The 14,228-nt window shown below is 43.3% G+C and overlaps 1 protein-coding gene across 1 annotated transcript in view; it reads right to left on the bottom strand.

Annotated features, from left to right (window-relative positions):
* Positions 1–336: 336 nt before the first annotated feature.
* TRPC4 (transient receptor potential cation channel subfamily C member 4) overlaps positions 337–14,228 on the bottom strand; it is a 234,396-nt gene continuing 220,504 nt past the window's right edge. Inside the window, exons 9-12 of the mRNA XM_004711235.3 lie at positions 5,077–5,118; positions 3,525–3,614; positions 959–1,100; positions 337–706 (exon numbers count right to left, since the gene is read on the bottom strand). Of these exons, the coding sequence (XP_004711292.1) occupies positions 381–706; positions 959–1,100; positions 3,525–3,614; positions 5,077–5,118 (600 nt within the window). The 3' untranslated portion in view covers positions 337–380. The remainder of the gene's footprint in view (positions 707–958; positions 1,101–3,524; positions 3,615–5,076; positions 5,119–14,228) is intronic.

Below are 14,228 nucleotides of genomic sequence, written 5' to 3'. Positions count from 1 at the left end.
ATATAAAAATATCGATGATAGGCATCCGCTACCACAAGAACTAAATTGCATCTCTTTTCCCTGAAAAAGACAGCTAAAAATCTTCCGAGGGTGATTGCAACAGTATAAGAATACAAGGTGTCTTTATTTATGAACCCCAAACCAAAAACATCATAAAACAAATGGTGGAAGCAAAGGCAGGCTACAAAACAGAAGGGTTTCTGATAGCCTTGTTCTTATTCAACTAGGTTACAAGTTATTATGCCACAATATGCTAGAAAGTGTACATCAGCATTTGCTAATTTAATTTTAAACATATCCTCCCCATCCCACCCCACCCCACTTCCCAGAGCAGTATGGAAACTATGTATATGCACGGGAAACGCTGCCGCCTGTAAGCATCACAACCGCGTGGTCACATAGTCCTCCTGGGCTTCTGTGAGGGGCTCGTCATACTCTGCCCTGGGGTCCTCCTCCTTGGAGAATTTCTCCTTTGGGATGATAGGGACAGTGTCCTCGACCACCACCTTCTCTGACCTGAAGGAACACACTCTCTTGCCTACCTGCTGAGCCACTGTGTCCGTACTCCTTTCTCTGTGGTCTACTAAAACACACTGTTCACTGAGACCGGGAATGTTCAGGTCACCCCTCGCAGCTAATGCTCGGGGTTCCAGGTGAGTATGTCTCTCAGGGGCTCCTCCTTCAGCCTGTTGGCGAGCAACTTCTTCTGAAACAGAGAAAATATGGCTTGCATTTTGCTCAGCAGCGGTTTGTTTTGATCGTCTATGAAATAACCCAAAGTTTTTTATATCGGTCACAAAATTGACTTTTCTCTGCTTCTCCCTCGGGGGCTCCTGCACCACCAGGGCAGAGCCATTGCTTATGTTATGTCGTTCGGAGGCAATTGCCGCTGACCTTGGATGAATCAGAGTAGTTAAGTCAAAAAGGCTGAAATTCTTTTTCTTGTCCTTACTAGTACCTTCGCTGTCACTCTTTTCGTCTGAGTCTGCCGAGCGGGAAGACTCCTGGGCGGCGCTGGCGGCTTGTATTGTGGCAAGTTTGCTTCCTCTTAGTAACCCCAGGACTTCAAAACGGAAACTAGAAATGTCTTGTTTGAGTTCCTAAAGACATTTCAAAAAGACAGTGTTAGTGTGTGGCTTAGAGAAACACACATTGGGAAGCAGTATTCTCACTTCATGTATGACTCTGACATATGCCTCTTCATGTTTAAGCATGAACAGTCTGCAGTGGATCCATGGGAGGGACAAATGTTTACCCCACTTAGCTGCTATTACCGAATGGTTGATAGTCCAAACATATCTAGAATAAGGTGACCAGACGTCCCACTTTTGGTGGGACAGTTCCGATTTTTGGCGTTTTAAAAAAGTCCCGATTTTTGGAAAGAATGCACGACAAGCTCGGGAACGGTCTATTTGGTCCATATAGACCAATTTTTTAATCAGTAACGCACCTCCCACCCCCCGCTCGTCAATGGTGTCCCGCTTTAAATCTGGTCACCTTAACCTAGAAGTCACTTAGAAGAAAGACCTGGTGATCGATGTATAGAACATCAGACATCGAAACCCTATGGAGCACAGTTCTACTCTGCAATACAGGCTCACAGTGAGTCAAGGACAACTCAAGGACAATTGGGACTGGGACTGGTTACCAGATGATGCACATCATGGTGGCCTCCTGAGGCCTGTTTCCGAACAAGGTCAATTATTATTATTTTTTTTAAATCAATTTATTGGGGCTCATACAATTCATCACAATACATAGATCAATTGTATAAAACACATCTATACATTTGTTGCCCTCATTATTCCCAAAATTCGCTTGCCTCTTGGGTTCCCGGAATCAGCTCATTTTCCTTTTTTTCCCCCTCCCCTTCCCTTCCTTCTCCCTTCTCCCCCATGCACCCTTAATAATTCATAAATTATTATTGTATCATATTACACTGTCCGGCGTCTCCCTTCACCCACCCCCCTGCTGCCCGTCCCCCAGAGAGTAGGTTATACATAGCTCCCTGTGATCCATTCCCCCTTTCTTCATCCCCTTTCCCTCCTGGTATCGCCACTGTCACCCCTGGTCCTGAGAGGTTCTTCTGTCCTAGATTCCCTGCATTTCTGATTCCCATCTGTCCCGCTGTGCTTCATCTGGTCTAACCAGGTCTGCAAGGCAATATTGGGGTCCTGGTAGTTGGGGGGAGGAAGCATTTAAGAACCAGAGGAAGGTTGTGGGTTTCATTATTGCTATACTGTACCCTAAGTGACTCATCTCCCCACTACCCCTCTGGAAGGTATGTCCAATTGTCTAGAGATGGGCATTGGGTCTCCATCATGTGCCACCCTCATTGACAAGGATATGACTTTTCTCCCCGCCTTTGGTATTTAAATATAGCGTCTGGGGTCTTAAAGGCTTGTAGGCAAACAAGTGGCCATCTAGCTCGGAAACAACAAAGTCCACAGAGAAGAAGCACACGAGCCTGTGCGAACACGAAGTGTTGAAGGAAACAGGCAGCAGACACCAAAGAACAAAAACCATCATTGTGTGACCACCTTCCACACATAAACGCTGAAGACGAATGTGTGCATAAGTAAGTGTGGTGAATAAGGCTGATGGTGCCCGGCTATCGAGACCTATAGCGTCTGGGGACTTAAAGGCTTGAAAGTAAACAAGCGGCCATCTAGCCCAGAAGCAACAAAGCCCACATGGAAGCAGCACTCCAACATGTGTGATCATGAAGGGCCAAAGGGACCAGGCTTTAAATACCAAAGGTGGGGAGAAAGGTCAATTATTTAACACCAGAATGTAGGTTTGGGGGCTGACCAGCATAGTTTGGATCATGGCTTTTAACTTGTGCTTTTAGCTTTTGCTAATTATCCATCTACCTTCCTGACCAGCCCTTTATCTGCATTATTGTTATCAAACCTGCTGCCTTTACTTTCTCTGCTTAAAGAATCCTGTAGAGTTATTTATTTAGTTCACTTGGTGGTCTGACAATAAGATTTTTTTAACTTTCATCACATTCCCCAAATCTCTTATCAAGAGATAATATTCCTGACCAATAACAAAGTTATACCGATTGATATGATTTTAACATAGCATTTTCTACATTGCACATGTCCCCTCAGAAAGAATTATACAGAAAACCAAAAACAAATCTCACCTAAATTACGGTTAAACCTACTATTTTATCCCCTGCTACCAAAGCAGTACTGGGTACACACGAGGGCATTTTTTTGTTTTGTTCGCACGTGGCTTAAGAAAGATTTCAAATTGAGAACGCAACATGAGGCTTTAAATTATAAAATGAAATGGGGAAGGCATGGCTGGGATCAGAAAGGCAGAACACCACAGGGAATTTCTTTGTATCCAAGCAACTTCCCTTGAAAGTTAGATTATGTAAGTTAGACAATGATTTCTTTTGAGGAGAAACTGCAATTCAATCAGAGTTTCATTTAAAAACCAGGATAATGCTGAATCTGATTCTGAGCTCTGCAGAATTCTCCCCTGGTCAGGATGCAGAGGCAAACAGTTACCTTAAAATTCTCTTCTGTAAGGCCTTCTTCTGTTTTAGCATCTCGAATCATGGCAGCGACATATCTTTTCACCAGGTTCCTCATAACTTCCTACGGTATTTAAAAACAGCAGTATTACTTGACACCGAGGGTGTGAAGGCAATTTCTCTTTTGAATCAATCTTGGAAAAGGGGTTGTATTTTCATGCCACTGGGGAATAGATCGTGTGGCCCAGGACAGTGTGTTGGAATGTGTAACCTGACGCCTGTGAATGGAATTCTGTTTGGGGATACTCTTTTCTTTGTTGTGTTACTAAGACCATATCACTGTTGTGTGCACCCTGACCCAAATCACTTCTGAAAGATCGAGTAGCACAGGTGTAGAGACACGGGAGGCCTGGAGGTGCGGTGGTGAAGCTGCTAAGAGGAAGGTCTAGTGGTTTGTGGTTTGACTGTACCAGTCACTTAGTGGGAGACAGATATAAACGTATGCTTCCAACAGGATCACAGCTTTGGCTGGGGAGACAGCTAGGTCAATTGGCACAACATAGTTCACAAACACAAGGTTCTATAGAAAACTGTGATGAGTAGTCACTAGAATCTTAAAAGCTCGAATGATTCCATCTAAGTTCCAACTCATAGTTTCTCCTCGTCGGGAGGAACGCAGGAAGGGTGAAGAAAGTAAAAGACTCCAGGTAACAATGAGTCCAAAGGACTCAAGGATTCTGGGAATCGCAGCCTCCACCAACCACCGTGCGAGCAGAACTAGATGGGGCCTTGCTACCATTACTGACCACGCTGATTGGGACCACAGAAGATTCTGGACAGAATGAGAGAGAAAAACGCAAGAAAAATCTAAATCACCTACAAGCCCAGATTTGTTGGCCTGATAAGTGGAACACCGAGACTGTGATTCTTAGGTATTTTTCAAACCTGAAACTGACCACAACCCTGGGGTTATCTCACAGCCCTAGAAGGTGAGCAATATCCCTTGTGAGAAATGTCCTTTTTCTCATAAACAACCATCAGAGGGCCAAATGGCAGCATTTGCTCCCAAACGCAGCCCAGAAGGCAGGAAGGGGCAGGAACAGGGAGCAAATGGACCAATGAAAAGCAGCGAGGAAGTGTGCTAGAACATTGAGGGCATAGCAATGAAGGTCGCAAGACTGATGCATACAAGTTATTGAACGGCAGACTAATTTGTTCTGTCAACGTTCACCCAAACCACAATAAAAACAAAACAATAACAGATTTTAGCCTCAGTAATCCTATGGAGGGGTGCTACTTGGCCCTACAGGGTCCCAACGGCAATGTCTTTAGACACAGAGAGAAGCAAGTCCAAGCTGAGATAGCAGGGAGAGATAGAAGTCACATATTAATAATCAAAGAACCAAGGATCATCATCACACTAATATGCTGAAGGTGATAAGGGTCTCCAGCAGCCTCCTGAAGTGTGAAAAATAAATCATCTCTATCCTTTAAAGCCACCGGATTGTGGTATTTCCGTTATCAGAACCCTAGGAAACCAAGCCAATTAAAAATACATGTGAAAATATAGTGCAAGCATAACTTACTTGATATTGATGATGTCTCCGCAAATTGTCAGCAGCTCGCCTCTGAGAAGAAAAGGGACAAGTTACTTCAGTCAAGAATTATTTTCCCATTGAGTTCACAAAGTGGGGGTTCTGCTAAACAATGGACAATAGCTACCGAGTGATGTACATGAATCAACAAAGATGACTGTGTATAGGCGTCGAAAACCAGAGACATTTGGTGTGTGCAAAAACTAGAGTCTGCAAGTGGAGCCTTCGTTATATCTTAATGTCTGACAGGAGTCTAGAACCCATGTTTAATTTTAAGGTTGCCCTTTCTTTATAGCAGGGCCACTCTGGTGGTCTAGTGTGTTACACACTGGGGTACTAACTGCAAGGCCAGCAATTCAAACCCACCAGCCTTGTGGAGAGAGAAAGATGAGGGTTTCTTCTTCCATAAAGATCTAAATCTCAACAACCCACAGAGACAGTTCTACTCTGTCCCCTAGCGTCCTTAAGAGTCAGAATGGCTCGTTGGCAGTGAGTTTCTAACAGCAATTCTTTGTAATAGTTTTTAGCTTTCTTTTGGTTCACCACTTCTTTATTCCATTATATGTTTCAGTATTATAAAGAATAAAAAACAAACAACTCTTTCTTGTGAACTGGGTGAAGATTTACAGTGCAGATCAGTTTTCCACTATAGAATCCATGCACAGTGTCATGGTGTCATTGTTAGCCACTCTCTACGTAACATCACTCATCTTACTTCCTCCACTGCCTCCACCTTTCCGAACACTTCTGACCTTCATCATTTGGTAAATTCTTCCCCTTGGATCTCAAATGGTTGATAATCCTAAGATTTAAGAACCTCCCTAATGTGATTGCTCCCCCGATAGACCTGTCTTTTGTTTGACATGGGGGAGAAGGAGGTGGGGGAAGGGAGTAGTGAGCAAACAACACCATAGACAGGGGAACAACTAGGGAATTAAAGTCATCGAAGAGGAAATAGAGATCCTGAGAGTGTTGGAGCAACAGCAATCTAGCTGAGAAGAATTACAAAGGGGAAGAAGGGAGAGTGTGATGGTGGGGCAGGAGAAAGGTAAAAGGAAACAGAGGAACGATTTAGGAAGCAAAGCTATGGGTAGAGGGATAAGCATAGGTGTATACACATGTGAATACATTAATTCTTAAAAATAGAGGTACTGGCCTATGGCCATATATTTATATGTCAATACACTGACACAAGGGATGGACTTTGGGTTCCTCTCATAAGCTCTGTCAGTGCAAGAACCCTCCGTTCTAACTGGCTTTCTGTGATGCTCACCCTCCCAGGATAATTGCAGAAGACAAAATGGATGCAAAAGCAAATGTGGTGAAGAAACCAGATGGTGCTTGGCTATCAAAAGACAAAGCATCTGGGGTCTTAACGGCTTGAAATTAAACAAGTGGCCATCTAGCAGAGAAGCAACAAGCCCACATGGAAGAGACAAACCAGGCTGTGTGATCATGAGGTGTCATCGGGACCAGGTAACAGACATCAGAAGACCCAAAACAAACTAACAAATAAACAAAAACATATTGTTGAGAATGAGGGGGGTTGGATCAGAGACCCAAAACCCATCTGTAGACAATGGGACATCCCCTCACAGAGGGGTCACAGGGAAGGGATGAGTCAACCAGGGTGCAGTAAAGCAGTGCTGAAACAAACAATATTCCTTTGGTTCCTTGAGTAGCTCCCCCTTCCCCCCCCCATCATGATCCAAGTGCTACCTTTTACTTCAGGCTAGAGCGGAGTATGCGCATAGGTACAGATAAAAGAGAAGAGGTCATGACACACGGAATCTGGGAACAGGAATGGGTGTAGTGACACTAGCAGAGTGGGGGGAAGGCGGGGAGAGGGGAGGAAGGGGGAACCAATCACAATGTTTGCAATAACCACACACATCCCCTCCAGGGGGAAGAACAACAGAAATCATGGGGGAAAGGAGATAGTGGTTGGTGTAAGATATGAAAATAATGATAATTTATAATTTATCAAGGGGTCATGAGGGTGGCAGGAGGGAGGGGGGAAAAGAGGAGCTGGTATCAAAACTCAGTAATAGAAATTAAATGTCTAGAAAAGAATGATAGTAAAATATGTACAAATATGTTTGATACAATTGATGTATGGATTCTTATAAGAGTTAAAGACGCCCCAATAAAATGATCTTTTAATTAAAAAAAAAAATTGAGCCATGAGAGTAAGCTCATTTCTAGACCTAAAAGGTAAATAAATAAAAGTCAGCCTGGAGGCTCCCACCAGTTTCTTTCTGATGAAGAAAGTGAAGTTCTAATCAAGAGTCATCCCCCTACGAGGGAGGGCCCTGAATCAATCTCGTAAACTTTTCTGATCTGCAATCATGCATGTGGCCCAATCATGGTCACTTTCCTGCTTCTGCAGTCCCTCCTGCAACTGCAATAAATCGATCGGCGGCCATTCAGTTCCCTTTGTCATCCATCTCCCTTTTAAGCAGCCGCTCTGGCCGTGGATCTCTGGACACTACTATGGCCTTGGGTTAATGGCTGCTCACGTCCACATGATTTATCTTTGTCCTTTGCTTTTGTCCTGTTTAGGGCTGATTAAATGGGTCTATGTAAAATATATTTGAATCTGAGGTCTCACTTTCCTACAAACACAGTAACTATGTGGAACGGGCTTGCTTTGACAGGCCATTCGATAGGAGTATCTTTTGACCTTGAGAGTTGGCTCCGACAGAATCACAGTCACTCAGCCGGAGAAAGATATGTCAGCCTGCTTCCATAAACACTTCTGGCCTTGAAAATCCTGCTGCGTCCTAGAGGGTCACGGTAGGATGAATTTCACTCAATGGCAAGGGCTGGGTTGCTCTGTTTTTAATACATACAGCATCTAATTAATGACTCTGTTAACAACATGTACTCCCAACTCTGATTTCAATCAGATGGATGTTGAGGGAACTCTTGTTTAGATTATGTGGCTGCATTTAACAACCACCCCCAAAATCTTATGCTCAACTACAGGATTAATGTATTGTTTTGTACCCTAATCCCGGCCCGAGCTATCAATCTGAAGAGATCAGCAAAGGCCCAGGTGGCACAGAACGGTAATTTGGAATTCAGGGTGAAAAGGATGTTTAATTCAATAACTGGAAAAAATTCCATGATAAATTGTCTTAATGCCCTACTAAATTTATATGTGCAGATTTTTCAAGTAATCTAAAGATAGAGGAAAATGCTATCACAATAACCATTTTTACACATGCTGGATAAATATCAGTATTGATCCTTAAGGATACAAGCTTTCCAAAGAAAACTATCTGATTGCTGTGAAAAAGGGATGGATTAGTTAAACTGTGAGAACATGAAATGTTTCTCTTGAGCTTAAATAAGTCCTTTTGATCTTCTTGCAAACTAGCTACTGAATCACAGGCTGGTAAAGCGACATTTTGAAAAATGTTGGACACACATGAACATGAAACAGTATTAAAATAACTAAGGAAAACAAACTGAAAACTGCTTTTCCACCCTCCATGGAATAGCAAAGCAGCAGGTTCATAAGCTATGAGAGTGGGTTTGTTTATATGGGTTATCAGTGACTTTTGGAACAGATGAACACATAAATAGGACCAAGTTATTTTATATAACAGCTTGAGGAAGAAACAGTCAATGGTTATGGCATCCTTTCTGAAACTGAAATTTAAAATTTGGTTAAAAATGAATATGCTGTGAGCAAGCATAGGAAGTGTTACGACTGGGCCACCAGATGGAGGAGTCTGACTCCTGTTAAGTCAACTCAGTTGTCATCCAAGAGAAAAAGCTCTTCCGGATGGAAACAGGTCCCTTCTCGTTGTGAGGTGCTGTAGACTCAGTTCCAACACACAGCAACCCCCGTGTGTAACAGAGGAAACACTTCGGGGCCCTCGGCCAGCCTCACCCCTTACTGAAGCGTGCACAAAAGCACTAAAGGTAATGGTACGCCAACTCCTTTATCACTCTCACTACCAACATCGTGTAGTTAATCCATCTTCTATGGAAACTCTGCTTTCAAGTTAGAAAAAAACAGTGAGCCTCACTCCACGTGCTATTTCAGAGTGGATGGCATTTCAGTGTGCTTTTAGCCTGTTTAGAAGCCAATAGAATTGTTCAGTGGCTCACCGTTTGAGGTAATGATTTCCTTCACAGGTAATGAAAAGGCTGCCAGAATTGTGAGAACACGAGAGGCCCTGATTGTGTTGTGAGTTACGTTCTGGGTCATTGTCTTCTACATGGTCAGCGTTTGAAACCAGGGGCCCTTCTGCTGGAGAAAGATGAGGCTTTCGACTCTCAGGAAGATGCACAGTCTCAGAAACCCACAATATCGTTCCCTTCAGCAAAAACTCAGTCTTATCCCAATTTACAATTCCTAGTCTAAATATAAAAACAACAAATATCATATATATAAAAAATCCTAGCTTTCTGTTTCTAGGGAAAAATCATGGCAGTGAGAAGGGCCTTCCTCTTGCAGCTATTAAGACGACGACACGCATGAATGCTTTTTCCTTGACCAACCAGGCCCGCTCCACATACTTTTTTAGGGACAGACCATTAAAATCTGTACTGAGACGGAAAGAAATGCTTCTCTGGTGGAAGAGGCATTCAAACCCTTCCTGGTTGCTACTGTAAAACTCACTTGCAGGTCTCCTACAGACTGGCCTGTCATGAGCATGTGGTCATGTCTGATGAATAGTTGACTGAGACCCTGACCACATTATTTTTAACCAAAGGCCCTCCAAGAGACAAGCCATTGCTCACAAACCACAAAAAGGAAAAACACTTCTAATTTTTGAAGCCAAGAGTTCCTGCTTTGGGCCCTTGCTTGTCTTCACGGCAATCAGCTATATCTACTTTCTCTTCTCTTTTATAATTGCTCCACTGTGTAATTAATCTGAAATAAAACTCTGTTGTAATTTCATAACAAGTTTGGCCTTCTGTATCTGAACAATTCTTGGTAGCATGAGAGTCCTGGAAGCCTGTATACCTGCAGAGTATGTCAGGGCTGGGAAGGGGAGTATGTGTGTGGGTGGTGGGAGGTAGGTGTGTGTGTGTGTGTGTGTGTGTATGTGTTGGGGGGTGGGGGTAGACATTGAAGCTACACAGGATTCCTTGAATTCCCAACACTGTTTTGCTGAACAAGAAAATCCCATCAGTCCAAGGAGTTCCCAAGACCTCTGTCTGCTCTGGTGGGCTAACTCTTGCTTTCCTAAAGTGTAATTGGCCTTGCTTGTGAGTCGGTGTGCATGCTGTGAGAGCCGTCAGGTGTGTCCTTGGCAAAATGCTAGCCAGAGAATTTATCAGAGGCAGTGGGACATTCTAAGAGTCAGGAATGGCTGCAGCTATTATGAAAAAGAATGATGAGTTTGGGCCTACAAGTGAATTTTTAAGTCTATGAATTGTGCTGAGCTGCGTGTAACCCCTACGCCACCAGGGCTCCTTCAGGCCATGGCAATGCATGCATCTACTGATTGCTGCTAAGACTGCTGGCGCATAGGGTACATTTGTTAAACAGATCCGTGAAGTATTGGAGTCACATAATTTTATTTAACTAAATGAATAGGAACCGTTAGAGCAACAATCACAAAGATTAGTTTTGCTTTAGATTAAAAGCTGAGATGTTGTCTGTAATTAAACCTAACAAACTCACATTTGATCCTGCCTCAGAGTGAAACTAATAGGACAGGACAGAACTACCCCTCCTGGTGTCCAAGCCTCATCTCTCTCTCTCTCTCTCTCTCTCTCTCGGCGAATGGGCTTGAACAGGTGATCTTGAACTTAACAGCCCAATGCATAATCCACTATGTCTCCGGGCTTGCTCTCTTTAATTGTGACTTCTAATGGCAGTGCAAAGCTGGGAGAACCACTGCTTTCATTTGAGAAGTTTCAGAAGAGTTTCTGCTATTCAGGCAGGGTTAGGGGCAAACAAATTCGACACGAAGTAACATTAAAATCGCAGAGCAGAGTGTATTTCTCACTTGATCATTGCACTGTGGGCAGGTTGCTTTTTTGGTGGATTTTCATGCTTGCTCAGAAATAACCCATTTCTCAATAATGGGTGTGTAGAATTTCTACACTGAAGGTTTTGATCAATAAAGCAGTGATGCTACATGTATGCTTTCCCCTGGAAAGCACCTAAAGTGGTTTGCCTGGAAGTCCTAAAGAGACATAAAAGGACATTCAAGAATTCAAACCCAAAAGGTAAAGAATTGTTATCGGTATAACCCAGAAACCCTAACTGTCACAACAGGTCATTAATGACGACGCTCGAGCGTGCCCAGTTCTGCCACCTCAAAGAGCATGGGTTCGGTCTGCCGAGTAACGCGAAGAGAACGGATCTCTTCGTGGCATTTGGGAAGCTGCTCAGGGACAAGCCGAAGCAAGTGGGAGGTGGGAAGACCAGAGAAAAGGTCTCAAGGAATGAGCTAAACTCCATCTCCAGTGTAGCTTCATGTTTCTGCTTTAAAGCGTGGCATAGACGTAAGCAAGCTAAGGATGCGAGTAGAAGATACGCCGGCCTGGTTGGTCAACAAGGGCTTTAGAACTAAAATTCTGGGAGGCCACCAATCCTCATGATCATTGTCGCTGTTGTTAGCTCTCTTGGAGTCAGTTCCAGCTGACAGCAAGCCCACATGTGCAAAGCAGAACTGCTCCATCGGAGGTGATCCTTCAAGATGTAGATCTCTGGACCTTGCTTCTAACCACCTTCGAGGGGGTTCAAACTACCAACCTTTTGACTAGTGGGATAGCACTTAAACACCTAGTGACTCTCAACTTAATGAAAACAACACAGCAAAGCCTGCTGCTCTCAAGTCACTTCGGAATCATAACGCCCCCACAGCCACCTCCATTGAGCTGATTCCCTGTCGGAGGGAACCTAAATGGGGTTCTTTGTAGAAGCAATAACCTCATCTTTCTCTTGTAGGTGCTGGATTTGAACCAGCGACCTTACTGTTAGCAGTCCAAGACTTACCTGAGAGTTCTGACCCTAGCAGCCCTACAGGAGAGGGAACAATTACCCCTTTGTATTTCTGAGGCTGTCACCTTTGGGGGAGCAGAAAGCCTCATATTGCTCCCTGGAAGAGGTTGATGGGTTCCATATGCTGACCTGGAGGTTAACCGTCTAACACATGACTCACTCAGCCACCAGGACTCCCGGGCCCTAACAATCAGATCTGAAAAAGCTTTGGGAAATTCAAAGATGAATGCACAACATGGAAAATACGGCTGTCTGTCCATCAGGCGTTTTAAGGAACACAGAGCATGGAGAACAGACGGGGCAATGGAAAGTACAATGACTTGGGGACAAAAACCCCAATTTCTCTTCCCAGTGATGTCACTTAAGCACCTCTGAGACAGGAAACCAGGCAAGCAAGTTCTCCTTTAATGAAAATGATTGCGCTAAGTGACTCCTGCAGTCTATTTGTAGTGAAATGCTGTACCCTACGCCAGCGGTTCTCAACCTGTGGGTTGCGACCCTTTCAGGGTCGAACGACCCTTTCACAGGGGTCACCTAAGACCATTGGAAAACACATATCCATCTCCAGGCGGGTCTGCCCACATGCAGATACACCCACATGCAAGTACTCAGCATGAAGACTGTTATCCATGCTACGCCATGCTTCAAGACACAATTTCATTGATTTGTAATTAGAGATAAGTATTTCACGATATATAATTGCATATTGTTTTTGTGATTAATCACTATGCTTTCATTATGTTCCATTTGTTACAATGAAAACACATCCTCCATATCAGATATTTACATGATTCATAACAGGAGAAAAATGACAGTTATGAAGTAGCAACGGAAATAATGTCATGGCTGGGGGTCACTGCAACATGAGGAACTGTATGAAAGGGTGGCGGCCTTAGGAAGGTTGAGAACCACTGCTCTAAGCCATGCTTTAGAAACATAGTAACAGTCGCTGATACCTACGTGCCATCCTTTAGGGAATGGCTATGTGTGCCTCTCTGTCTTTCCACACCTACATCAGTGATTCCCAAAGTTGAGGACATTGGAACCACCCGGGGCTGGTGGGAAAGCAGGTGTCTACACTTTTTCCTGGATGGTGGGTGGCCTGTAGCACAGGAGTGCTGAGTAATTTTCCTTTCTTTTTTTTTTTTCCTGAAAAGGAGCCAGTAGGCCAATAATTTTGGGACCCTATGATCTCCTCAATGAACTAATATGCTATTCACAATTGAAATGAATTCACAGCAAATTCAATTACTTTTTGAGATAGTTATCTTGACTCATGCTACTGGTACTTTGCTCTTCATTAACTTTGCATTCATCTTAATACTTTGTTAGAAATGGAACTTCTTTATAAATAAGACCTATCATTTATTTCCATGTAAAGTAAGAGTATGAAATGCAAAGAAGAATATGCAAATCAGGCTATTCAGTCCTCTCTCACTGAGATTGCTGTAGAGGTAAAGAGGCTATTTCCAGAGCTTTGGCTTTGATTAGACTGATGCTCTCCCATGGTAGAGGAGATGCAGGATTACGAGTGGGAAGAGGATGGGGTAAAAAGAATCATTAATTCAGACTATTTACTTACATAATTTGCTGTGAATTCCTAAAACATAAAATGCCCATGGATCAGAGTTAGCCGCAGAAGAGTGATTTGAGGTCCCAGTGAATTTTGAATTATCTTACTTGAAACAAAATCATCCCTTTCAGGCATAGAGATACAAACAGAATTTCTGTTTGTCTGAGATGAGCAATAAAGAGAAAAGGAGACTCTGAATGGTGTAAATAGGTAAAGTTAGAAAAGCCTGCAGTTCTAAGTCACCCAGAAGCACCTCTGAAGAAAAATTGGTGATCTACTTTCAAAACACTAGACATCGAAAACCCTAAGAAACACATGCTGGTGATGTTCTTGTTTTGTTTTTATTTGTTTTTTATAAGAAAGTTAGTTCTTTCATGGATGCCATCTATCCCCTCTCTCTAAAGATGTGGACATCAGCTTGGCTAGATTAAAACAGCAGAAAAGTGGGTGAAATGAGACAGTAGTCAATGTAAAGACATGAAAAAAAATTATAAATTATCAAGGGGCATGGGGGAGGGAGGGGGAAAATGAGGGGCTGATGCCAGGGGCTCAAGTAAAAACTGTTTTGAAAAAGATGACAACATATGTAAAGAT

Source organism: Echinops telfairi, unplaced genomic scaffold, assembly GCF_000313985.2.
Source record: "Echinops telfairi isolate 266 unplaced genomic scaffold, ASM31398v2 ScPeMD7_11;HRSCAF=52, whole genome shotgun sequence".
NCBI classification, from domain to species: domain Eukaryota; kingdom Metazoa; phylum Chordata; class Mammalia; order Afrosoricida; family Tenrecidae; genus Echinops; species Echinops telfairi.
The sequence above is the reverse complement of the archived record's forward strand: the minus strand, read 5'-3'. Positions and strand labels throughout refer to the sequence as shown.